This window comes from Lithobates pipiens, unplaced genomic scaffold, assembly GCF_037356315.1.
Source record: "Lithobates pipiens isolate NorthernLeopardFrog02 unplaced genomic scaffold, aLitPip1_a1.2 Scaffold_8, whole genome shotgun sequence".
Taxonomy (NCBI): Eukaryota; Metazoa; Chordata; class Amphibia; order Anura; family Ranidae; genus Lithobates; species Lithobates pipiens.
This window is the reverse complement of record NW_027507903.1, coordinates 329,792,375-329,818,183: the sequence shown is the minus strand read 5'-3', so window position 1 is coordinate 329,818,183 and position 25,809 is coordinate 329,792,375. Positions and strand designations below refer to the sequence as shown.

The 25,809-nt window shown below is 45.7% G+C and overlaps 1 protein-coding gene across 1 annotated transcript in view; it reads right to left on the bottom strand.

Annotated features, from left to right (window-relative positions):
- LARS1 (leucyl-tRNA synthetase 1) overlaps window positions 1-7,486 on the bottom strand; it is an 85,626-nt gene extending 78,140 nt beyond the window's left edge. The window contains exons 1-2 of the mRNA XM_077473004.1: window positions 7,335-7,486; window positions 433-551 (exon numbers count right to left, since the gene is read on the bottom strand). Of these exons, the coding sequence (XP_077329130.1) occupies window positions 433-551; window positions 7,335-7,340 (125 nt within the window). The 5' untranslated portion in view covers window positions 7,341-7,486. The remainder of the gene's footprint in view (window positions 1-432; window positions 552-7,334) is intronic.
- Window positions 7,487-25,809: the final 18,323 nt, after the last annotated feature.

The following is a 25,809-nucleotide window of genomic DNA, read 5'->3' as shown; positions in this document are numbered from 1 at the left end:
TGACTGGCCTAGGAGCCAATGGCGTCATTGTGTCTCAGCCAATCCGGAGGAGAGTCCCAGATGGTCGAAGGACTCTGGGATATCGCTGGACAGAGATTGGGCTCGGGTAAGTATTAGGGGAGGCTGCTACACACAGAAGGTTGATGTTATGCACAGAATGCACAAAATTAAAAAAAAACTCCTGCCTTTACAACTCCCTTAAATGTTTACAATTATCCAAAACTAAGTAATAAGCTTCGGATGGAGCTTTACTTTATAGTGGTTCCAGTTTATAAATCAGATTTTTACACAACTTAATTTTTAATAGGAGTAAACCATTACAAGACTACATTTCACCACACAGAAAAAAAAAACAAATGCTAATAATAAGCTATGAAGATGGAGAGTACTGCAATTAAGGAGAACATGCTAGAGTAAACAGTAGAGACCCACCCGCTCTGATTCTGATGATCCGATGCGTTGACCTCGAACACTTTTTGGCTTTCCCATTTTAACTGGATTTCTCTTTCGATCTTCTTTAGGAAGTCAACTTTCGCGGTTCCCTTTCTTTCCTGTACAAAAAGATATTATTATTGTTGGTACTTATATACCGCCATGATTTTACACAGCGCTTTAAATATATATTGTACATTCACATCAGTCCCTGCCCTCAAGAAGCTTACAATCTAAGGTCCCTAACTCACATTCATACATACTAGGGCCAACTTAGACAGGAGACAATTAATCTACCAGCATGTCTTTGGAGTGTGGGAGGAAACCTGAGTACCTGGAGGAAACCAGCACAGGGAGAACATGCAAACTCCAGGCAGGTAGTGTCGCGGCTGGGATTCAGATAACCCTAGTGCTGCTAGGTAGAGGTGCTAACCACTTGGCCACATACAACAAATTATGTTTATTGCTTTTGTTTAAGGTCGGCTCTTAAATACAAGGACTATTGTTGCTCATAAACCAGTAAGTAGTGAAATGCAGACATTTTTATGTTGCTGCGTAGTCACTGAATGGTTAGCAGTACTGTGGTGGAGATCTGGGCCCTCGGCTTGAATCTCATCAGGGACTCTACTATCGAGTTTGAACATTGGTGCAGAACTTCAGGAAGAACTTGAGCCAGTGGGGTTGATTTACTAAAGTAGAGCTTAATGCTTAATGAATGAGGTGACGTCAAGTAAAATTTCACTTTGCAAAAAATACCCAATTAAAAACTGGATTTTTGGTCACTCATGATTGGATGACTGAAAATAGCACAGCTTCACCCAATTCGCTTTGCAAAGTGGGCATGCACTACTCATTTAGAAAATCAACCATATTGCCTGACATTGTATTTCCATGACTGTCATGGAAGCGCTGGAAAGCACAGTCGTTTTGCACAGAGCAGCCCCGATCCGCCTCTTTTTCGGTCCTCCGCCAGTGCTCCTGGCTCCTCCTTCTCAGCCAGTGCCCCCAATAACAAGTCGCTTGCTTTGGAGGCACTGGTGTGTGCTCACCCCGAGCCCCACTCTATGCAACCCTAAGACACACAGAGTCGTGGCTTGGCATTGCTCCCGCTCTCTCCTCAATGCTTCACTGGCTGTGATTGATAGCAGTAGGCGCCAATCGCTCCCACTGCTGACTCAGCCAATAGGGAATTAGAGACCCAGGGGAAGCTGAGCTCTTGTGCAAATTGCTGGATCGAGAGGGAGCTAAGGTGAATATAAGGGGGTGCACACAGAAATATTTTTTTTATTTTTTTACTTTATGCACAGAATGCATGAAGGTAACAACAAACCTTGAGCCTTTAAAACCACTTTAACCACTTGCCTACTGGGCACTTAAACACCCTTCCTGCCCAGACCAATTTTCAGCTTTCGGTGCTTTCACACTTTGAATGACAATTACTCAGTCATGCAACACTGTACCCAAATTATTTTTTTTGTCCTTTTTTCCCACAAATAGAGCTTTCTTTTGGTGGCATTTGATCACCTCTGGGGTTTTTATTTTTTGCGCTATTAAATGAAAAAAATACCGAAAATTTTGAAAAAAAAAAAACGCATATTTCTTTGTTTCTGTGACAAATTTATACAAATTATGAATTTTTCTTCATAAATTTTGGCCACAATTTATACTGCTACATATCTTTGGTAAAAATAACTTATTAGTGGATATTATTTGGTCTTTGAGAAAGTTAGAGAGTCTACAAGCTGTGGTGGGAATCATACAAAATTGATCTAATTTCTTGCGACCAGAACAAGTCAGGAAAGTACAAATACCCCCCAAATGACCCCTTTTTGTAAAGTAGACATTCCAAGGTATTTAGTAAGAGGCATGGTGAGCTTTTTGATGTTGTCATTTTTTCCCACAATTCTTTGCAAAACTACGATTTTTTATTTTTATTTTTATCCACAAAATTGTCATTGTAATAGGTTATTTCTCTCACATGGCATGTGTATACCACAAATGATGCCCCCAAAAAATTCTGCTACTCCTCCTGAGTATTACAATACCACGTGTGGGACTTTCACAGCCTGGCCACATAGAGGCCCAACATGCAGGGAGCGCCGTCACATGTTCTAGGAGCATAAATTACACATCTAACTTGTTGACTACCTATTACACTTTTGAAGGCCCTGGAGTACCAGGACAATGACACGGGGCACTAAAACGTGGTACTGACACTTATACGTGGCACTGATAAGTGGCATTGATGACACGTGACACTGACAACAGATGGCACGTGACACTGACAGGTGGCACTGATGACAAATGGCACTGATACGTAGCACTGATGACAGATGGCACTGGGAACAGATAGCACAAACAGGTGGCACTGGGCGAGGATGGCACTTTTTTTTCAACTTACGGCCGCTGCAGCCGTTGATCTCTCCCTTCTCACACGCTGTCTGTGTGAGGAGGGTGAGGAGGGAGAGTGGCGTTGAGAGATGATCTCATATGTTTACATATGAGATCATCTCTCATTGGACACGCCGATCGTGCTGTAAACGGCCGCTGTGATTGGCCATGTACAGCGATCTGTGACTGGCTGTGTCCGAGGGACACGGCCAGCACAGAACTTCCCTGATGCACGCTCGCGGGAGTGCTCATTGCGGAAGTAAACAGGAGGCTGTTCAGGGACGGCCTCCCGGCAGTTAACGTCCGCTCTGAAGCCGTCTTTCGGCTATAGGGCGGGCGCGAAGCGATTAAACTCAATATAAAGCATAAACCAATCGCCTGAGGTGAAACTGTCAGATTTTAGAAAAGCAAAGTAGATTAAGTTAAAGTAATAAAGTCTCAGTATTAAGTCACTTTCAGGAGCTAATTTAAATAGCTTACAGAGTATGTAGTTTTTTTTTTTTTTTTTATCTTATAGGGCTCGTTGGTACTGATGGTAAAACGGCGCACATTTTACTTGCAGAAAAATGCGTTTTCTTCTTTTTGCACAGACTGACATCACATCCTGCAGTGTCCCCCTCATTAATGATACCCACATCAGAGAATCCTCATTAAGTTCTTCTCATTAGTTTCCCCCTCACATCAGAGCCCCACATCAGCAAACCCTCATCGGCCCGCCACCACCAGCGAACCCTCATCGGCCCGCCACCACCAGCGAACCCTCATCGGCCCGCCACCACCAGCGAACCCTCATCGGCCCGCCACCATCAGCGAACCCTCATCGGTCTGCCACCATCAATGTCAGCAACATCTATCCCTTCCACCATCACAGATCCCAGCTGGCATCCGACAGGAAGGAAGGTAGGAGGGCAGTACAGACAGAGAGCTTTCTCTGCTTTCCCTCCCACTTCCTGTCACATGGGGTAAACGCAGAAATGTTCTTTCCATTTGGCCTGCATTGCAGTGTGCAGAGCTGTGAGGAAAATTACAGACAAGCTGCATAATTCCACACAGCTCCGCACTAGACATCACACCTGCCTTTTGGCGTGAATGAGACACATAAGAAACCATTGTTTTGTGCCTCTTGCAGATGGCGTGCCCCTTATCCTTCCCTATGTTCCAATTTAAGCCGTTGCCATGACTGCTGGCCTCAGGTTTCCTGTTTCAGGGTGGCTCCATTCTCTTACAGTATCCTGTGGGGTCACCCTTGCATGCAGGGACTAGAAATGTTTCACCCAACATTGTGTGCATCAATAAAAAGCCCCATAGCCTAAGATGACAAGACACTCCCCTGCTCCTTCCTCCTCATTTCTCAAAGCTAACAGACTGACTGCAGACTGCACTGTCCATCATTAAAGTGGAAGAAAAGCCTATCTCTAAAGCCAGCTATAAATGGACTGAAAGTTGTTTCAACAGGGATCGGCTGAATGTTGATTCCTGCATTGGCATGGAGGTTGTATAAAAGTCGATCTACAGATCGATCTCTGTAATAAAGCCCTGTTGGATTTTCCCTGCTGTCAGAAAACACTAGCTCAGAGAGGATTCCCCCATCCATTTCTAGTGTGTGGATGGGGGCATTGAGTCAGTTTCTTTTCCTTCGGCTTTAAACTTTCTTAAACCCTTCTTTTCCTAAGAATTTTAATTTTTGAAAAACAAACACACAGTCACGAGAGCCTACGATACTGCCATAGAGTAATGACCAAATTTCAAACGATAATGGACATACTGTAAACTAATCCGTTTCTCGTTTGTTTTTTGCTTCTGGGTCACGTATAATCATTGTCTGTTTGGCAGTAGTTTTCCAAACTTCTCCTTGGATTTTTTTCTTGATCAAAAACGTCACAACTGATTTTCGTCTTGTGCCAATTAACTGGATGAAAAAAGAATGACCTGTCCAATGACCAATTTCCTGACTATTTTTTATGTAGTGTATGGGCCCCATTAGAATCAGTACTGGACGTTATGAAAATAATTTCCAATGTACACATTTCCAGTATCTACATCTGCCAGTCCTTAGGCCTAACATACATGGGTTGCTGAGGCAACCACTTCTCAAAGATTTTTTTGACAGCTTGAAACGGGCATTTAAAAACACCCATTTAGCCGCGTTTTCATGCCGCGTTTAGACACAATTAGGCCCCATTCACACCTGAGCGAATTGTAGCTTGAAGCCTGAATCTACAAAACGCTGGAGGGGAAAAAAATGTATTATTCTCAATGGAGATGGTTCACATCTCCACTCCATGTCGCCTGAAGCTCAAACAAGTTCTGGACCCTTTTTTGTCGCTCAAATCAGGCAGATTTGGTCATTTTTCTTCTTTTTACATTGGTGATCTTTTGCCCTGCACAAAATCGCGGCACAACGCGGTTAAAAAAATGCCGTAGAATCGGGTGATTTTCTGCCTGAAAAACGATACGTTCAGGTGTGAATGGGGCCTAAGTGGCGTTTTGCCACGTTCGCGTCTAGGAGTGTTTAAGATAACATCATAAGATAAGAGAAGAAAAAACTGTATTATTTAACTATGTCATCCATTCTGTGAGATCAGAGTGAGTAGCAGCAGCTGAGAGAGCAGCAGAGTACTTGTATCAACCTCAATTTCGGTGCTTTTCCTATGGCACCTATAATGAGTATATGTGAGGAAATGCTCCTGACATCGCTGTGTTTGACACTTCACTGATCGGTGCTTCCAATCACAGGGAGCCATGATCAGTGTCATCAGGCAGAACGGGGAAATGCTCGTTTGCATTAGCATCTCCCCGTTCTTCCTCTCCGTGAGACTAACATGCTCAAGGAGCTCCCAGCGGGTGCGTGTGCCCATAAGCCGTCTCTTAAAGGGCAACGTACAGGTATGTTAATCTGCCTATATGTGCCCTTCTGCCACAGTATATCTGCGTGAGGCGGTCCGGAAGCGGTTAAATGGACCTGTGTACATGTACACATAAGATAACATTGGATGAGTTCAGGGGCAGCTGAAAAAAGCAGCCAACTGCCTTCTGAACGTCCGTTTATCAGCAGAAGTGTACATGAGGCCTTAAAGCACAAAACAAACATAACAGCTGTTATATAGATTTCTAATTCTACTAACCATTATGATCAACTGACATCCATCTGATTTTAAATGAAAGAAGTGACAGATTTCACAGAACACATTTTGTACAGTTCTGGTAATTGCCAACAGTGAATATTCCAACTGCCCATTTCACCAAAAATAGGAGATCTGTTAGGGCACCCCATGTCCATTGAGCAATCTTGATCTTCATGGCTCAATGGAAGGGTACACAAGAAAACGTTTAGTATACACTGCATAAAATGTTTTTTTTATGCAGTGCAACATTGTTGCAATGGACTGTGGTGCATATAGTTGAAGTGTGTGTGTGTGTGTGTGTGTGTGTTTTACCTGGTGTGAACAAATCCTTAAAGTCCCCAACCCTCATGATTTTTAAAAGTCAGCAGCTACAGTATTATTTTTGCACTAACATTTTTTATTAGATACGAGTGTTTAAGAGTTAGAGTAAAGCGCAGACACACAGACTACATTCCATAGCTAATAATTCGATTCCTATACCATTCTGGTCTACACACAGCCCAGATCTCCAAACACGTTACACACAGCTCTTAGCACACTACACACAGCCCAGATCTCCAAACACGTTACACGCAACTCTGGGCACACTACACACAGCCCAGATCTCCAACACACATTACACACAGCCCAGATCTCCAACACACATTACACACAGCTCTGAGCACACTACACGCAGCCCAGATCTCCAAACACACTAGATACAAAACACACTGGATACAAAACACACTGGATACAAAACACACTGGATACAAAACACACTGGATACAAAACACACTGGATACAAAACACACTGGATACAAAACACACTGGATACAAAACACACTGGATACAAAACACACTGGATACAAAACACACTGGATACAAAACACACTGGATACAAAACACACTGGATACAAAACACACTGGATACAAAACACACTGGATACAAAACACACTGGATACAAAACACACTGGATACAAAACACACTGGATACAAAACACACTGGATACAAAACACACTGGATACAAAACACACTGGATACAAAACACACTGGATACAGCTCTGAGCACACTACACACAGCCCAGATCTCCAAACACACTACACACAGCCAAATCCCCAAACACACTAGATACAGCTCTGAGCACACTACACACAGCCCAGATCTCCAAACACACTACACACAGCCATATCCCCAAACACACTAGATACAGCTCTGAGCACACTACACACAGCCCAGATCTCCAAACACACTACACACAGCCATATCCCCAAACACACTAGATACAGCTCTGAGCACACTACACACAGCCCAGATCTCCAAACACACTACACACAGCCAAATCCCCAAACACACTAGATACAGTTTTGAGCACACTACACACAGCCGGGATCCCCAAGCACTGACCGTCATGCTGACTCTCCCGGTACACAGCTGCTCTCCCTCTCCGATCACACGTTGTCGGACCGGTTAGTAAGCGGAAAGCCGTCTCCTTCTCGCATAGCATGCCGGTCGTTGTAGTTTTCCTCTCTAGCAGAGTCCTGGGCTCACTCCACAGTCGCACTACAACACCCGACATTCCCCTTGTCCGGAGATTGCATCAGTTCTATTGACAGGAGAAGACTGCCCTCTCAGACATGGTGGTACAGAGGAGGGCACACGCCGTCAGTTGGTGGATTGTCAGCTGTCATCTGGAGGAGCCATGGCAGGCTGGTCACTAGACAGGAAGCAAAAGGAGCTCCTGACCATATAAATAAATCTCATAGGACTGATATGTGCAGATTGGATTCCAGTTATTGGCCATAGGTCTGCAGTAACCACTGACACTGTTCCATCTGGGGCAGGATGGGCTAATATTGTAGCACAACCAAGAGTTTATATCACCAGTGTTAACAGATAAACAGTAACTGTAGATAAAATGTATGCATTTAAATTTGTATTTTGTCCTGTTTAAAATAACACTAAAATTATCATTTTGGTACAAAGCATTTCAGTTATTTCCAAATGACAGTGTGATTTTTTTTTTTTTTTACATGTTGCCCTTTTTTTTATTAAAAAAAAATTAAATAAACATTAATGGTTAATAAAACAGAAGTAGCCAGCCAGAAATGGTCTCCTCCCCCTTCCGGAGCCACAATTGGCACCTTTCGGGGGGAGCAGATATCTGTCTCTGACAGGTATCCTGTCCTCACTTCCCGGAGTCAGGGCCGTGGCGAATTACATCAGCAGCTTGGCTCCCTCCTCCTCCCCCCACCGCCAGGCCAATGGGAGAGCACAGCGGTACCTCGTGTAGGCACAGTAGGGACCCGGCGTGAAGCCATAATGCTTCACTACCAGGTTCCCTTACCGGCAATGGCGGTGCCGACATTGCTTGACTCCAGGAAGTGTAAGTGTCCAATTATTAAAAGTCAGCAGCTGCAGCGTGTGTAGCTGCTGGCTTTTAATTTTTGCTGGGGTGGGTGGACCTCTGCTTTAAAGCAGCATAAAAAAAAAAACATGTTATACGTACCTGCTCTGTGCAATGGTTTTGCACAGAGCAGCCCCGATCCTCTTCCGGGAATTTTTTTTTTTTCCTGTAGAGTGGGCTGTTTGCTTTAATTGAGTCCTTTGGTCCTCCATGCACAAGGCCAATCCAACACCCCCCACATTCCAGAGGTCTTAAAAATGGACTCCTTCACATGTCAGCAGGCTCCAAAGACAGGAAAATTCCACTGCTGGACCATGGGGGAGCGCAGTTACCCAGAGGATTAAAGAACCAGATGAGAATAATGTTTGTTTTCACCCCTAGAAAAAATGGGCAGTTGACCTACCCTATATGGGGGGGAGGCTGCCTGGATTTGGGCTTTAAAGCATTAGTAAACTCAAGATCATTTTTCTTTTTTTTATATGGGCCCCCAGGTGGGTTATGCCATAATGTGCTAGCCTTCAGTAAGATGGACTGAGCTTCATCGAAAAGGTTGACAATAAAAAAACTCTGCTGTCTTTATCTACAACCTCCTCTGCAAGACCTGTGAGTTTCTCTATATTACTTTTGGATTTGCATGGAGCTCTTTGTGGGTGGGAACCTGGGCATTTATCTCAAACATAGAGTGCCATGGCCACCCTTGGGATTGTTTATTAGCAAATTATAGTAGACTTACCTGTCATAATGTGCCCTCCAGTGCTACGCTGTCACCAATCCAGTGGGTTCTGGGCGCTTCCATCTTCTCCCAGTCTTTCCTACAGGTTCTGCCTGTTTGAATGCTTGAATGGATAAGTTGCAATGTTGTCACGCTGTGGCACAGATCGGGTGCCATTAAAGCGGAGCTCCACCCTAAAGTGGAGCTTCCGCTCATTGGAACCCTCCCCCCCCTCCAGCGCCACAATCTGCACCCACTAACGGCATATATATCCGCAGAATCTACGCCCCTTTCCGCAGGTCCTCCGCTGTCTGCTGGGAAACACACGGATCCCAGAGACAGCGGGGACCATCCTTATTGCGCAGCATGACTCGCGCATGCACAGTAGGGAACCGGGAAATGAAGCCGCAAGGCTCCACTTTCTGATTCCCATACCCAAGATGGTGGCGGCAGCACCCGAGAGACGATCGAGAGATTGGCTTCGGGTGCCGACATCGCGGGCGCGCTGGGCAGATAAGTGTCCTTATTTTAAAAGTCAGCAGCTGCAGTATTTGTAGCTGCTGGCTTTAAAAAAAAAAAAAAAAACGGCGGAACTCCCGCTTTAATGTGGTTTGAGCTGCAGACACGCGTCTCAGATCGCATTACCACTGAGAGGCAGAGGGAGAGGTTTATGACAGGAGAGACCACTAGGGTCTCCTATGTTATAAAAAAAATCCTGACTACCTAAGATCATGCTGCTGAAAGTAGTTGAAGACCTTTTGTTGTAAAATGTAGACATTAGGAGATGTCATCCAGATTCAGTACCAAAAGAAAACTGGGGCGGTGCAGGCGTTGGCGATAAAGAGGTGCTGTTTTTAGCGCCATTCTACTGTCGTTTTAGCGGTGCTATTTGGCTGCTAGAGGGGTGGTTTTAACCCCCGATAGCGGGCGAAAAAGGGTTAAAACTGGCCGCAAAGTGCCACGCTTCCCTATTGATTTCAGTGGGTAGGAGCGGTGAATACCCGGCTCCTTCACCGCTCCAAAGATGCTGCTAGCAGGACTTTTATCACCGTCCTGCTAGCGCACCGCTCCAGTGTGAAAGGAGCCACTTTTGTCAGCCGCTATACAGACACTATTTTTAGCGCTGTAGCGCTGGAAAAAAATGCGTCAGTGTGAAAGGGGCTTAACCTCTTCCAGCTGGCCGTGTATATATATATATATATATATATATATATATATATATATATATATATATATATATATATATATATATATATATATATATATTGTAATGTTCGGGGGACCAGGTAGATCGCAGGACATAGGCTTTGCACACAAAAAAGGGTTTATTAAACTTAAATAGCTTTACAGCAGCCAAAAACAAAAGGAAAAAGGTTTGTAGTCTCACCGACTTGCAAAGTCCAGAATAGCTGTCTTTATCAGAAACAGAGCTTGATCTTGATGGCAGGTAGCTTCCCCTGCCAGGAGCCTTCCAAACAGGACACTGCTGTCCACTTCAGTTGCTGCAACCCAAAACAAACACCATCCACCATGTGTTCTCCACTCCTCCACACCCACCTACCACTTCCTGTCTTGTTTTTTAAAGGCACTCCCTTAACAGGTGGGTTAATCAATTTTATTCATTTAAAAAGACCACAACCCAAACAGAGGGGAAATATAGCGTCCTTCCAGGACCCAGCCACGGCGTCCTGTACATATCCCCCCCCTGTGCCCCAACGCCAAGGAGGTGGAGGCAACAGTGGAGCTCAAACAATGGACTCGGGAGATGGCATCTGCATTTTGATGCAGTCTCCCGGGCCTATGCTCCACTACAAATTTAAATTCCTGGAGTGCCAATTATGGCATAGTTTTTCTCCGCTGGTGTTAACTTCCTGCTGAGGAAGACTATCGGGTGTTCCTCGCCATGAATAACCTGTGACAACACCGCTCCCAATCCTACATCGGAAGCATCAGTCTGGACAACAAATTCTTTTGAAAAATTGGGTGCTACAAGGACAGGGTGTTGGCACAGCGCCGACTTGAGCTCCAAAAAAGCCTTCTCAGCGTCTGCATTCCACTCCACCATGACCGATTTCCGACCCTTAGTCAGATCGGTCAACGGAGCCGCCAACGTGGCAAAGTTGGGTACAAACCTCCTGTAGTATCCCACCATGCCCAGGAATGCACGTACTTGCTTTTTTGTGAGGGGGCGGGGCCAATTCTGTATAGCCTCTATCTTGTTGACCTGAGATTTCTCTACCCACGATATAACCCAGGTATTTCACCTCCTCCATTCCCAAAGCACATTTTTCAGGGTTTATTGTAAACCCCTCCTTCCAAAGAGAGTCCAGCACTGCCTGCACTTTGGGCAAATGTGATTCCAAGTCTTTGCTAAAAATGACTATATCGTCCAAGTATACTGAGGCATACTTCCGGTGAGGTCGTAAAATCCTATCCATTGCTCTCTGGAACGTGGCTGGAGCAGTTTGCAATCCAAAAGGCATCCTTTTGTACTGAAAACTCCCCTCTGGGGTAGAAAAAGCTGTTTTCTCTCTAGCGGCCTTAGTCAACGGTATTTGCCAATACCCCTTGGTAAGGTCTAACGTAGTGATATACCTGGCTGGACCTAGTCTCTCGATAAGCTCATCTACCCGGGGCATGGGGTAGGCATCAAACCGGGAAACTTCATTAAGTTTCCGGAAATCATTGCAAAATCGCAGAGTCCCGTTGGGCTTCGGTACCAACACAATCGGGCTCGACCACTCACTCTGCGATTCCTCAATAATCCCTAGGTCTAACATCTTTTTTACTTCCTCTGAAACGGCCTTCCTTTGAGCCTCTGGGATGCGGTAGGGCCGGACAAAAACTTTGACTCCTGGTTCTGTGACAATATCATGCTCTATGACACTAGTGAGCCCTGGCAAGTCTGAAAATTTTTCTTTATTTCTCTGCAAGAACTCCTTTGCCTGCTGACTTTGGGGTTTAGACAGGGTATTTGCTACTTGGACACTCTCCACCCCAACCCGAGGCTCAAGTTTTGTACTAGCCAGGGAGGTCACTGGTTCCCTGTCTGTCCAGGGCTTTAACAAGTTTACATGATATATCTGGAAGGGTTTCCTCTTGCCTGGCTGGTGGACTCTATAATTTACCTCTCCCACTTTTTCTACAACCTCGAAAGGGCCTTGCCATCTGGCCAAGAACTTACTTTCCACAGTGGGAATCAACACTGCTACTCGATCCCCCACTTGGAAGTTCCTAATTTTGGCTGCCCTATTATAGACCCATCGTTGAGCCTCCTGGGCTTTTTGTAAGTGTTCCTTAACTAGCGGCATCACCGTTCGGATCCTCTCCTGCATTTGAGAGACATATTCAAGAACACTTTTATGCTGAATTGGTTCACTTTCCCATTCTTCTTTAACAAAGTCCAGTAATCCACGAGGTCTCCGCCCATATACCAATTCAAAGGGCGAAAACCCAGTGGAGGCCTGGGGCACTTCTCGGATAGCAAATAGGAGAGCTGGTAACAGGCAGTCCCAGTCTTTCCCATCCCTTTGTACCACTCTCTTGAGCATAGACTTAAGGGTCTTATTAAAACGTTCTACCAATCCATCTATTTGGGGATGGTAGACCGATGTGCGCAGCTGTTTAATCCGGAACAGTTTGCATACATCAGCCATAACCTTCGACATAAACGGGGTGCCCTGGTCTGTGAGAATTTCCTTGGGAAAACCTGTCCGTGTAAACAACTGGAATAACTCCCGTGCAATAGCCTTAGAGGAGGTATTCCGTAGGGGTAGCGCCTCAGGATATCGAGTGGCATAGTCGAGGATCACCAGTATGTAAGAATGACCTCGAGCCGACTTTACCAAGGGACCCACTATATCCATGGCTATCCTCTCGAATGGGACATCAATTATGGGCAGAGGGACCAACGGGCTCCGGAAATGGGTCACTGGAGCGGTCAACTGACAGGTGGGACAAGAGGTACAGTATCTCGTTACCTCTGCTTTCAAGCCTGGCCAGTAAAACCGGTCGGCGATCCGTGCCTCCGTCTTTTCAACTCCCAGGTGTCCCCCTAACACATCATCATGGGCCAGGTCCAGGACCTTGCGTCTATACTGTTGGGGTACCAATAATTGTTCTACCACATTTTCTCTCACTTTAGTAACCCGATAAAGCAATTCATTACATATTGAAAAATGTGGCCACCGCTCATTAGCACCTGGCTCTTGGGGCTCCCCATTTATTACTACAACCTGTTCCCGTGCCCTGGCCAAAGTGGGGTCCTGCATCTGGGCAGTACCAAATGCCCCCTGGGGAACACCCAAATCTGGCAAGTCAGGGGTAGAGGCCATTTCCTCATCCTCTTCCCCCAGCATTACCTGGAGCAGGGAAGGTTCCCCCCCCTCAGTGTTCAGGTAGGTCTGAGACCCCCACATATTGACATCCTTAACAGTATCAGCACTATTTTCATCATTATTAACCAAAGTCTTGGCGTTTTTATCAACTGGGTCCATATTACGAACATGTGGCATCTCAGGGTTATTACCCTCAACAACAGGAACAGAGGGACTAGTTTCTTCCCAGTCTCTGGACCTTTCAGATAGTTCTCCTTGTCTCCAAAGTTTTGCAAATAACGGACAGTCACGTCCTATGATAACGTCATGTACCAAGTTTTTTACCACCCCCACCTCTTGAGTACTAGTGCCACATGCTGTGGAGATGGACACCGAGATGAGAGGGTACTCTCTAGTGTCCCCATGAATGCACACAACCCGCAAAATTTTGCTTATCGGACCGATCTTCCCAATTACTCTAGGGTGAACCAGGGTTACCATGCTTCCAGAGTCCAGCAAAGCCTGTGCAGGGTGGTGGTTCACTTGGACTTCACACTCAAACTTCCCCTCTCCAAGGTCAAGATGTGTTGTACACGCTTTATGGGCATAAAAAGACTCCCTCCGAAGAACCCCGCATTCCATGGGTTCTTTCTGCAATGGGCAGTGGGCCCGGGTATGGCCCCAGGCATGACATCGCCAACATTGTACATCCCCTCCTCTCCGATCAGGAACAGGTCGCTGAGGGGGTAACGGGTGTGACTCTTGGCCTTCCGGGGTGTTGGTTCCAGGGCTCCTGGGGACATCCTTTCGAAGGGCGGCAGTTGGTCGGAAGGGCCGTGGCAGACTGGGCCCTTGACGCTTGGTGGGGCAAAGCAGATCCTCCACCACCGTATATCGTTCCACCATCTCAACAAGGCAGTTCGCGGTTTTGGGGTCTCCATGGCTGACCCACCGTTGAAGGTCATCTGGCAGTGACCTTAAGTATCGGTCCAGCACGACCCGCTCCACAATTTGGGGGCCAGACAACACTTCGGGCTGCAGCCATTTTTTTACTAGTTGCACCAGGTCATGCATTTGAGATCGCGGTGGCCGGTTTGAACGATACTTCCATTGGTGCACTCGTTGGGCCCGAACGGCCGTAGTCACCCCCAACCGAGCCAGTATTTCCGCCTTTAGTTTTTGATAATTTTTAGCATCTTCTGGTGGTAGGTCAAAATAGGCTTTTTGAGAATCTCCGGTGAGGAAAGGAGCAATTAAGCCGGCCCACTGGTCTTGGGGCCACCCTTCTCTCTCTGCCGTCCTCTCAAATGTTGCCAGAAACGCCTCTACGTCATCACTCAGGGACAACTTCTGCAAAAAATGGCTTGCCCTTATGGTCACCTGGTTGCCAGGGGCAACGTCCACTTGTTCACGGCCCTGAGAAAGCTGTTGCACTGCTTCTTTTAAGGCCGCCATCTGAGCCTGCATAACCTCTTGTTGGGTCGCTAGCTGGGCTGCTAACTGGGCCACCAACTCGTTGTGGTGCGTTTTTTGTACCTCCAGCTGGGTTGCTAAGCGCTGATTAGCTTCCTCATGGCGAGTCTGCGCTTGTATATTAGCTAAGGACAGCTGTTTAATTAGCTCCTCCATTGTTTCAGCTTTCAACAGTTGTGCAGCTTTAACCCAGGACAAAAATTCACTGTACTGTCCCTTTAAATGTCAGTTCAGATCCAATGCAAAAAAAAAAAAAAATAGCAAGAAAACGCCTGTTACTTTGTCCTGCCCGCATTCGAGCACCACTTGTAATGTTCGGTGGACCAGGTAGATCGCAGGACACAGGCTTTGCACACAAAAAAGGGTTTATTAAACTTAAATAGCTTTACAGCAGCCAAAAACAAAAGGAAAAAGGTTTGTAGTCTCACCGACTTGCAAAGTCCAGAATAGCTGTCTTTATCAGAAACAGAGCTTGAGCTTGATGGCAGGTAGCTTCCCCTGCCAGGAGCCTTCCAAACAGGACACTGCTGTCCACTTCAGTTGCTGCAACCCAAAACAAACACCAAACACCATCCACCATTTGTTCTCCACTCCTCCACACCCACCTACCACTTCCTGTCTTGTTTTTTAAAGGCACTCCCTTAACAGGTGGGTTAATCAATTTTATTCATTTAAAAAGACCACAACCCAAACAGAGGGGAAATATAGCGTCCTTCCAGGACCCAGCCACGGCGTCCTGTACAATAAATATATATATATATATATATATATATATATATATATATATATATATATATATATATATATATATATATATATATATATATATATACAGTGCCTTGCGAAAGTATTTGGCCCCCTTGAACTTTTCAACCTTTTGCCACATTTCAGGCTTCAAACATAAAGATATAAAATTTAAATTTTTTGTGAAGAATCACCAACACGTGGGACACAACTGTGAAGTGGAACGAAATCTATTGGATAATTTAAACTTTTTTAGCAAATAAAAAACTGAAAAGTGGTGCGTGCAAAATTATTCGGCCCCTTTACTTTCAGTGCAGCAAACTCACTCCAGAAGTTCAGCGAGGATCTCTGAATGATCCAATGTTGTCCTAAATGACTGATGGTGATAAATACAATCCACCTGTGTGTACTGTATATACTCGAGTATAAGCCGAGATTTTCAGCCCCTTTTTTTAGGCTGAAAGTGCCCCCCTCGGCTTATACTCGAGTCACCGCTGTCTGCCTACCCGATCAGCGTGTCGTGCAGACAGACGGCGGCCATTCCACTATTCAAAAGCCGCGCCTCCCTGTCTGTGATAGGCGGAACACTCAATTTCCCAGCAGTCAGTGGTCCGCCTATCATGGACATCCGCTCATCCTCATACTACGGACGAGGATGAGAGGATGTCCGTGATAGGCGGACCACTGACTGCTGGAAAATTGAGTGTTCCGCCTATCACAGACGGAGGCGTGGCTTTTGAACAGTGGAATGGCCGCCGTCTGTCACAGACGAGGAGGAGAGGTGCGGCTTTTGAATGGCATGGCCGCCGTATGTTTTTTATTCATGCAGATCGGTGCAAAATGGCACACAGAGGCTGCAGAAGGACACAGAGGCTGCAGATTGGCACACGGAGGCATGCACAGGACACAGGTAGGCTGCGATGGTCACAGGGATGGACACAGGGATGGACACAGTGATGGACACAGGGAGGTATACAGCTGCAGATGGGCATTGTTGACCCTCTTTTCCACTCTTTTAAGCTGTAACAGTAGCTGCTGCATGTCTCACCCTCGGCTTATACACGAGTCAATACGTTTTCCCAGTTTTTTTGTGGTAAATTAGGGGCCTCGGCTTATATTCGAGTCGACCTATACTCGAGTATATACGGTAATCAAGTCTCCGTATAAATGCACCTGCTCTGTGATAGTCTCAGGGTTTTGTTGAAAGCGCAGAGAGCATCATGAAGACCGAGGAACACACCGGGCAGGTCCGTAATACTGTTGTGGAGAAGTTTAAAGCCGGATTTGGATACAAAAAGATTCCCGAAGCTTTAAACATCCCAAGGAGCACTGTGCAAGCGATCACTTTGGAATGGAAGGAGTATCAGACCACTGCAAAGCTACCAAGACCTAGCCGTCCCTCTAAACTTTCAGCTCAGACAAGGAGAAGACTGATCAGAGATGCAGCCAAGAGGCCCATGATCACTCTGGATGAACTGCAGAGAACTACAGCTGAGGTGGGAGAGTCTGTCCATAGGACAACAATCAGTCGTACACTGCACAATTTATGGAAGAGTGGCAAGAAGAAAGCCATTTCTCAAAGATATCCATAAAAAGTCTCGTCTAAAGTTTGCCACAAGCGGCCTGGGAGACACACCAAACATGTGGAAGAAGGTGCTCTGGTCAGATGAAACCAAAATCAAACTTTTTGCCCACAATGCAAAACGATATGTTTGGCGTAAAAGCAACACAGCTCATCACCCTCAACACACCATCCCCACTGTCAAACATGGTGGTGGCAGCATCATGGTTTGGGCCTGCTTTTCTTCAGCAGGGATAGGGAAGATGGTTAAAATTTAGGGGAAGATGGATGCAGCCAAATACAGGACCATTCTGGATGAAAACCTGTTGGAGTCTGCAAAAGACCTGAAACTGGGACGGAGATTTATCTTCCAACAAGACAATGATCCCAAACATACAGCAAAATCTACAAAGGAATGGTTCACAAATAAACGTATCCAGGTGTTAGAATGGCCAAGTCAAAGTCCAGATCTGAATCCAATCGAGAATCTGTGGAAAGAGCTGAAAACTGCTGTTCACGAACGCTCTCCATCCAACCTCACTGAGATCGAGCTGTTTTGCAAGGAAGAATGGGCAAGAATTTCAGTCTTTCGATGGGCAAAACTGAGAGAGACGTACCGCAAGCGACTTGCAGCTGTAATCGCAGCAAAAGGTGGCTCTACAAAGTATTAACGCAAGGGGGCCGAATAATTTTGCACGCCCCACTTTTCATTTTTTTATTAGTTAAAAAAGTTTCAAAAATCCAATAGATTTCGTTCCACTTCACAATTGTGTCCCACTTGTTGGTGATTCTTCACAAAAAATAAAATTTTTATATCTTTATGTTTGAAGCCTGAAATGTGGCAAAAGGTTGAAAAGTTCAAGGGGGCCGAATACTTTCGCAAGGCATTGTGTGTATATATATATATATATATATATATATATATATATATATATATATATATATATATATATATTGTACAGGACGCCGTGGCTGGCTCCTGGAAGGATGCTATATTTCCCCTCTGTTTGGGTTGTGGTCTCTTTAAGGCCGAGTTCACACCGCTGCGATGCGGGAACGCCGCGAATCCGCGGCGTTTTCCCGCATCGCATTACTCCCGCCGGAAGTTCACACTGCCCTATGCGGACGGCTGGGAGTGTCAATGATATGTTAATGACACCCCCAGATCCGTCCGCATATCGCAGTGCGATCTGCCGACTCGCACAGGAATTGGATCGCATGATGTGAACCCCCATGCGATCCGATTCTGTTGCGGACCAAAAAAAGGGTCCCGTGCGAGTTTGCTGCGGGAGCGATGCGAATTCAGCCATACTATCTGTATGGCTGAACTCGCATCGCTACGGAGATCGGATGTGATTTGCGGTGCGAATCACATCTGGATCTCCCCCCGCAGCAGTGTGAACCCAGCCTAAGTGAATAAAAATTGATTAACCCACCTGTTAAGGAAGTGTCTTTAAAAAACAAGACAGGAAGTGGTAGATGGGTGTGGAGGAGTGGAGAAGACATGGTGGGCCCAACGAGTGCACCAATGGAAGTATCGTTCAAACCGGCCACCGCGATCTCAAATGCATGACCTGGTGCAACTTGTAAAAAAATGGCTGCAGCCCGAAGTGTTGTCTGGCCCCCAAATTGTGGAGCGGGTCGTGCTGGACCGATACTTAAGGTCACTGCCAGACGACCTTCAACGGTGGGTCAGCCATGGAGACCCCAAAACCGTAAACCACCTTGTTGAGATGGTGGAACGATATACAGTGGTGGAGGATCTGCTTGGCCCCGCCAAGCGTCAAGGGCCCAGTCTGCCAAGGCCGTTCCGACCAACTGCCGCCCTTCGAAAGGATGTCCCCAGGAGCCCTGGAACCAACACCCCCCGGAAGGCCAAGAGTCACACCCGTTACCCCCTCAGCGACCTGTTCCTGATCGGAGAGGAGGGGATGTACAATGTTGGCGATGTCATGCCTGGGGCAATACCCGGGCCCACTGCCCATTGCAGGAAGAACCCATGGAATGCGGGGTTCTTCGGAGGGGGTCTTTTTATGCCCATAAAGCGTGTACAGCACATCTTGACCTTGGAGAGGGGAAGTTTGAGTGTGAAGTCCAAGTGAACCACCACCCTGCACAGGCTTTGCTGGACTCTGGAAGCATGGTAACCCTGTTTCACCCTAGAGTAATTGGGAAGATCGGTCCGGTAAGCAAAATTTTGCGGGTTGTGTGCATTCATGGTGACACTAGAGAGTACCCTCTCATCTCGGTGTCCATCTCCACAGCATGTGGCACTGGTACTCAAGAGGTGGGGGTGGTAAAGAACTTGGTACATGATGTTATCATAGGACGTGACTGTCCGTTATTTGCAAAACTTTGGAGACAAGGAGAACTATCTGAAAGGTCCAGAGACTGGGAAGAAACTAGTACCTCTGTTCCTGTTGTTGATGGTAATAACCCTGAGATGCCACATATTCGTAATATGGACCCAGTTGATAAAAACGCCAAGACTTTGGTTAATAATGATGAAAATAGTGCTGATACTGTTAAGGATGTCAAATTGTGGGGTTCTCAGACCTACCTGAACACTGAGGGGGGGGGACCTTCCCCGCTTCAGGTAATGCTGGGGGAAGAGGATGAGGAAATGGCCTCTACCCCTGACTTGCCAGATTTGGGTGTTCCCCAGGGGGCATTTGGTACTGCCCAGATGCAGGACCCCACTTTGGCCAGGGCACGGGAACAGGTTGTAGTAATAAATGGGGAGCCCCAAGAGCCAGGTGCTAATGAGCGGTGGCCACATTTTTCAATATGTAATGAATTGCTTTATCGGGTTACTAAAGTGAGAGAAAATGTGGTAGAACAATTATTGGTACCCCAACAGTATAGACGCAAGGTCCTGGACCTGGCCCATGATGATGTTTTAGGGGGACACCTGGGAGTTGAAAAGACGGAGGCACGGATCGCCGACCGGTTTTACTGGCCAGGCTTGAAAGCAGAGGTAAGGAGATACTGTACCTCTTGTCCCACCTGTCAGTTGACCGCTCCGGCGACCCATTTCTGGAGCCCGTTGGTCCCTCTGCCCATAATTGAGGTCCCATTCGAGAGGATAGCCATGGATATAGTGGGTCCCTTGGTAACGTCAGCTCGAGGTCATTCTTACATACTGGTGATCCTCGACTATGCCACTCGATATCCTGAGGCGCTACCCCTGCGGAATACCTCCTCTAAGGCTATTGCACGGGAGTTATTCCAGTTGTTTGGTTTTCCCAAGGAAATTCTCATAGACCAGGGCACCCCGTTTATGTCGAAGGTTATGGCTGATGTATGCAAACTGTTCCGGATAAAACAGCTGCGCACATCGGTCTACCATCCCCAAACAGATGGATTGGTAGAACGTTTTAATAAGACCCTTAAGTCTATGCTCAAGAGAGTGGTACAAAGGGATGGGAAAGACTGGGACTGCCTGTTACCAGCTCTCCTATTTGCTATCCGAGAAGTGCCCCAGGCCTCCACTGGGTTTTCGCCCCTTTGAATTGGTATATGGGCGGAGACCTCGTGGATTACTGGACTTTGTTAAAGAAGAATGGGAAAGTGAACCAATTCAGCATAAAAGTGTTCTTGAATATGTCTCTCAAATGCAGCAGAGGATCCGAACTGTGATGCCGCTAGTTAAGGAACATTTACAAAAAGCCCAGGAGGCTCAACGACGGGTCTATAATAGGGCAGCCAAAATTAGGAACTTCCAAGTGGGGGATCGAGTAGCAGTGTTGATTCCCACTGTGGAAAGTAAGTTCTTGGCCAGATGGCAAGGCCCTTTCGAGGTTGTAGAAAAAGTGGGAGAGGTAAATTATAGAGTCCACCAGCCAGGCAAGAGGAAACCCTTCCAGATATATCATGTAAACTTGTTAAAGCCCTGGACAGACAGGGAACCAGTGACCTCCCTGGCTAGTACAAAACTTGAGCCTCGGGTTGGGGTGGAGAGTGTCCAAGTAGCAAATACCCTGTCTAAAACCCAAAGTCAGCAGACAAAGGAGTTCTTGCAGAGAAATAAAGAAAAATTTTCAGACTTGCCAGGGCTCACTAGTGTCATAGAGCATGATATTGTCACAGAACCAGGAGTCAAAGTTTTTGTCCGGCCCTACCGCATCCCAGAGGCTCAAAGGAAGGCCGTTTCAGAGGAAGTTAAAAAGATGTTAGACCTAGGGATTATTGAGGAATCGCAGAGTGAGTGGTCGAGCCCGATTGTGTTGGTACCGAAGCCCAACGGGACTCTGCGATTTTGCAATGATTTCCGGAAACTTAATGAAGTTTCCCGGTTTGATGCCTACCCCATGCCCCGGGTAAATGAGCTTATCGAAAGACTAGGTCCAGCCAGGTATATCACTACGTTAGACCTTACCAAGGGGTATTGGCAAATACCGTTGACTAAGGCCGCTAGAGAGAAAACGGCTTTTTCTACCCCAGAGGGGAGTTTTCAGTACAAAAGGATGCCTTTTGGATTGCAAACTGCTCCAGCCACGTTCCAGAGAGCAATGGATAGGATTTTACGACCTCACCGGAAGTATGCCTCAGTGTACTTGGACGATATAGTCATTTTTAGCAAAGACTGGGAATCACATTTGCTCAAAGTGCAGGCAGTGCTAGACTCTCTTTGGAAGGAGGGGTTTACAATAAACCCTGAAAAATGTGCTTTGGGAATGGAGGAGGTGAAATACCTGGGTTATATCGTGGGTAGAGGGGTAGTGAAACCTCAGGTCAACAAGATAGAGGCTATACAGAATAGGCCCCGCCCCCTCACAAAAAAGCAGGTACGTGCATTCCTGGGCATGGTGGGATACTACAGGAGGTTTGTACCCAACTTTGCCACGTTGGCGGCTCCGTTGACCGATCTGACTAAGGATCGGAAATCGGTCATGGTGGAGTGGAATGCAGATACTTAGAAGGCTTTTTTGGAGCTCAAGTCGGCGCTGTGCCAACACCCTGTCCTGGTAGCACCCAATTTTTCAAAAGAGTTTGTTGTCCAGACTGATGCTTCCGATGTAGGATTGGGAGCGGTGTTGTCACAGGTTATTCATGGCGAGGAACACCCAATAGTCTTCCTCAGCAGGAAGTTAACACCAGCGGAGAAAAACTATGCCATAATTGAACGAGAGTGTCTGGCCATTAAGTGGGCTCTGGAATCCCTCAGATATTACCTTTTGGGGAGGAAGTTTAGGTTGATTTCTGACCATGCCCCTTTAACATGGCTGAGGCAGGGAAAAGGGACTGATGCCAGGGTTACCCGGTGGTTCCTGGCACTCCAGGAATTTAAATTTGTAGTGGAGCATAGGCCCGGGAGACTGCATCAAAATGCAGATGCCCTCTCCCGAGTCCATTGTTTGAGCTCCACTGTTGCCTCCACCTCCTTGGCGTTGGGGCACAGGGGGGGGATATGTACAGGACGCCGTGGCTGGGTCCTGGAAGGACGCTATATTTCCCCTCTGTTTGGGTTGTGGTCTCTTTAAGGGAATAAAAATTGATTAACCCACCTGTTAAGGAAGTGTCTTTAAAAAACAAGACAGGAAGTGGTAGATGGGTGTGGAGGAGTGGAGAAGACATGGTGGATGGTGTTTATTTTGGACTGCAGCAACTGAAGTGGACAGCAGTGTCCTGTTTGGAAGGCTCCTGGCAGGGGAAGCTACCTGCCATCAAGACCAAGCTCTGTTTTGATAAGGACACCTGTTCTGGACTTTGCAAGTCGGTGAGACTACAAACCTTTTTTCCTTTTGTTTTTGGCTGCTGTAAAGCTATTTAAGTTAATAAACCCTTTTGTTGTATGAAAAGCCTGTGTCCTGCGATCTACCTGGTCCCCCGAACATTACCTCTTGGGCTTTGAAGTAAACACATTCGGGACTGCCAGTCACAACAGTCAGATGATCAGCATGCCCTCCTCCTGGCATTTAGAACCTCTTAAAGGGTCAGGAGGCGGCTGCGGGAAGGGGTTAAAGTTGAACTAAAACATCCTATAGTTTTCAGCTAAGGAAGCTGTCATCTTATTATGTTTGATCTTCAACTGTCATGATGCTGAACATGTGATTTACCCCAACCATTTAATGGCAGTTGGCACATGCTGGGAATGTAGCCATTTAAGTCCTAAGATCACTTCTCAGTGCCCATCAGTGAAGAAGAAAATGCACTTATTTACAACATTTTGTAACAAAAACAAAGAAAAACTTTAAAAAAAATTGTATTTTTTAATTTGTTTCGCAAACAATAAAAACCCCAGAGATGATCATATAGCACCAAAAGAAAGCTCTATTTGTGGGAAAAAAAATATATAACATTTTTTTTGGGTACTGTCTTTCATGACCGTGCAATTGTCAGCTAAAAAACAACAGTGCTGAAAGCTAAAAATTGTCCTGGGCAGGAAAGGGGTAAAGTGCCCTGTATTAAAGTTGTTAAAAGGGATATTAATTGACCTCATATAAAGATATATTATACACTGATATTCTGCTCAAGTACCATGCATGTTGTAAAATTGGTTTAATGTCAGATTATAATGGAAAAGAAGGTTTTATTTCTTTCCCACAATCATTGTTTACTTTTTGTGGTTTTGTTTCCAGTTCCAGCTATTTCTAGCGGCGCTTTACCATCGTTTTAGCAGCACTTTTCGGCCGCAAGCGGGGACACTTTTAACCCCCGTACCTTTACCTGACATGCAACATCAATGATTTCGGAAATTTGCACGTTTTCTTTAGTCTTCTTCATACATTACATTGGATGACACCAAACAAAAGTTCCAGCATCATCAACCTGCCCAATGCAGATTGGTGATTCATAACTGAATATGATGTATGAGGCACGGATGGGCCTGTATCAGGCACAGATGTGCATGTATCAGGCATGTATGAGGCAAAGATGGGCATGTATCAGGCACAGATGGGCATGTATGACATGTATGAGCGTGTATCAGGCGCGGATAGGTATGTATCGTTTTTGGTTCAATAGACGTCAATGGAGAAGCTGCAGAAAAGCATGTAGTGTGTTTTTACTGTGATTTTGCCACAATTTGTCTTTATTTTGCCTGACAACAAATTTGAAAAAAAAACCGCAAATCATGGCAAAATTGGGGTGCAAAAATCACTTCAGAAATGCTCAAAAGCAAACTGCATAGGTGTGAATCGAGGCTTAGAGAGCACTATTAATGATAAATCTGCACAATACTCCTCATAGTACACTGTTCTTCAATTCAGATACAACTACTCTATGCTTTGTGTAGGATGTGATGGTCTAATAGCAAGTTCTCGAAAAATGGAGAAACCCCCTAGAAGTAGGACTTTATAGGTACTACCATATTCACATACGTAGGAAAATATATATAAAAAATGTATTATACAAAAAAATACATAGTTACAATATCACAGAAACATATAAATAATCAAGGATGCATAACAATACACAAAAAATCATGGATAGGTGTAATGGAGTAACCCAAACCCAACAACGTTTCAGAGATGAGTCGTATTCTCCTTCATCAGGGTTTTTTTTTTTCCAGGTAACACCATATCTAAAAGATTTAGACAAGGAAATCAGCCCAAAAAAAAAATCACAACTAAGATTGCTGTAATGCCATTTGATAGTACAATACATATACTTACAGTGGTGTGAAAAAGTGTTTGCCCCCTTCCTCATTTCCTGTTCCTTTGCATGTTTGTCACACTTAAGTGTTTCGGAACATCAAACCAATTTAAACAATAGTCAAGGACAACACAAGTAAACACAAAATGCAATTTGTAAATGAAGGTGTTTATTATTAAAGGTGAAAAAAAATCCAAACCATCATGGCCCTGTGTGAAAAAGTGATTGCCCCCTAAACCTAATAACTGGTTGGGCCACCCTTAGCAGCAACAACTGCAACCAAGCGTTTGCGATAACGTGCAATGAGGCTTTTACAGCGTCCTGGAGGAATTTTGGCCCACTCATCTTTGCAGAATTGTCCTAATTCAGTTACATTAGAGGGTTTTCGAGCATGAACTGCCTTTTTAAGGTCATACCACGACATCTCAATAGGATTCAGGTCAGGACTTTGGCTAGGCCACTCCAAAGTCTTCATTTTGTTTTTCTTCAGCCATTCGGTGGTGGACTTGCTGGTGTGTTTAGGATCATTGTCCTGCTGCAGAACCCAAGTTCGTTTCAGCTTGAGTACACGAACAGATGGTCGGACATTCTCCTTCAGGATCTCTTGGTAGACAGCAGAATTCATAGTTCCTTTTATCACGGCAAGTCTTCCAGGTCCTGAAGCAGCAAAACAGCCCCAGACTATCACACTACCACCACCATATTTTACTGTTGGTATTATGTTCTTTTTATGAAATGCAGTGTTCCTTCTACGCCAGATATACTTGGACACACACCTTCCAAAGAGTTCCACTTTTGTCTCATCGGTCCACAGAATGTTGTCCCAAAAGTCTTGGGGATCATCAAGATGTGTTGTGGAGAAATTGAGACGAGCTTTGATGTTCTTTTTGCTCAGCAGTGGTTTTCTCCTTGGAACTCTGCCATGCAGGCCATTTTTGCCCAGTCTTTTCCTGATGGTGGAGGCATGAACGCTGACCTTAACTGAGGCAAGTGAGGCCTGCAGTTCCTTGGAGATTGTTGTGGGGTCTTTTGTGACCTCTTGGATGAGTCGTCGCTGCGCTCTTGGGGTAATT